This window comes from Trichoderma ghanense, assembly GCF_004382785.1.
Source record: "Trichoderma ghanense strain CCMA-1212 chromosome Unknown scaffold_28, whole genome shotgun sequence".
Lineage (NCBI taxonomy): Eukaryota > Fungi > Ascomycota > Sordariomycetes > Hypocreales > Hypocreaceae > Trichoderma > Trichoderma ghanense.
In genome coordinates, this window is record NW_027395691.1 from 1 (window position 1) to 2013 (window position 2013).

A 2013-nucleotide genomic window follows, 5' to 3' on the forward strand; every position below is an offset into this window, starting at 1 on the left:
ACTAGTAATTATAAACTTGCCTGTTTCTACTCTAAATTTCCATCCATCCCGTTTAAGAGCAGCTGCTACAGCTTTCCGAAGTGGTGACACCCCTCCAGTACTATGGTGGCCTACTCCTGTAATAATAGTAAGGCTCTGCTCTGGCAGTTGCTGCTCTCGCGATTTGCGTAGCGCTTGCCACCAATCCACAGTACGCTGGCGAGCAATACGAACTCCGTCAAGTACAGAAACTCCATGCAAATCAACTGTTGTATCAGTACTTTGTTGATTCACATGTATGTCTGCTGCGGCTGATGTTACCTCCTGAGCACGCCTGGCATGCTCGCGAGCTTCCTGTGCATAATAACCCGCTGCCTGCCGATAAAGCGGGTTTGAGGATCCCCGTCGATAGAGACTTGCCGCAGATGCCGTGGCATCCTGCCTTTGCTTTTGTAGAGAGCTTGAAGTCTGTAGTATCCGAGTGAGATCGACATCCGTCTTTGCCACTGGGGTTGACCGCTGGTAAAGTCCTCTTCTGTCCGCTGGCTTGTCAACAGCTATGCCTGTCAAGCCTTCGATATCCTCATGTGGTAGCGGTGTTAATCGATAACCTAAATCAAGTCTCCGATTCATTGATTTTTTAGTGAAATATGAGTTGGCCAACGACACAAGCTCCAAAGAATGTGCAGACATCGGCCCAGTTATCTGAACGATGACCGCCAGATAGTCTTCTGGGACGTTGCGATACTTTTGCCTGAGGTTACCCACTGCCTTCTTCTCTTCATTCGTTGGAGGCTTGAGGCCTTGCATGAGGTGCTGTTCTAGAATCCCAATCACAGTTGCACTTTTGGAATTTCCGTTCTCAGCATACATGATGGAGACCTCTTCTGTGGACATGTGCAACCGCTCTGCTATGTAGGCAATAGCCGTTGGGGCTGTCTTGCATTAGTACCGTGATTCAATAATGATTAGAGGTGCCGATAACTTACTTCTGGCCCCGTTGGCATCGCCCACACTAGTCTCATTCTTTTGCCTGTCGTGCCCGTCTTTATCACCAGAGCTGCTGCCAGGCTGTGCTCCAGATTCGTCTATATCGAGCGGACCATTTGACGAGGCAGGCTGTTGACGAGTAGATTGAAGGTATTGTACACTGAGTAAGGTGTCTAATGCAACGGCAACAACTCCATTTGCGTCAACGAGGGCGTGTCGAATATCAAGACTCTTTATTTCAGGAAATAGAGCCTGGAGTTGTACCACGTCGCTTTCAATTGATTCGGCTATGGGCAATTCTCCGTCCACGGTACTTTTGTCGTCGCAAGGTAACTGAGTCGCCGTTCCATCATGATTCGACCTGACGTCTTGAATTTCATTGATAACCTGGCTGAAGCCTGATGTAGGGGCCGTACCATCTATCAGAGATTGGTCACCGAGGTCCGTATATCGAAATACACCTTCCGGGTTCAAACTACTGGCTTCTTCAATAGCTGCATGTTGCGCGAGGCTGTCCAAAGTGGAACGAGCCCCCTCGTAGCCGGTTTCAGTGGAAAGGTCATAGTCACCCGCAATGGCAACGACGAGAGAATCATCCAGCGAAGAGCGGAATGAATCCTAGTAAGGCAATGTTTAGCATGGAAAACGGGAATCTTCTGCATGACCTAGAGTTGCCATGACAAGTGTTATAGGGAAGGAGAAGAGAGGTAGAGGGGATAATGAAAGAGGGAGGGAGAGAATGAGGCAGGACCACGTACCAGTAGTTGCTGGAGTTTTGAAGACCCAGTCGTATTGCTCATTGGGGGCCAAACAAGGCATACTAAGTAGGTGGTAAATCAGGTATGGAATAAATAGACCGAGGAAGCCTTAGTACTTTGGATGATATTCGTGCTGCAATAACTGCTAGCATGCGAGATAGTATGTCTATAGCTTAGAGTCTGCAACTATCTTTTAATATTCTTATAAAATCTAAGTCTTATTTTTAGATATTTAATTTTTTTTAAGAAACTTCAACTTTTATTAAGAGTATTAATTTTTTAAAAT

General features: G+C 46.7%; 1 protein-coding gene across 1 annotated transcript; it reads right to left on the reverse strand.

Annotated features, from left to right (window-relative positions):
* Nucleotides 1–1769, reverse strand: CCMA1212_010596 (uncharacterized protein; the record flags this gene model as incomplete). The annotated part of the gene is made up of 3 exons (XM_073707633.1): nucleotides 1–914; nucleotides 969–1587; nucleotides 1728–1769. Coding segments are annotated over 3 exons (1575 nt in total), but the record flags the coding sequence as incomplete, so codon positions are not given.
* Nucleotides 1770–2013: the final 244 nt, after the last annotated feature.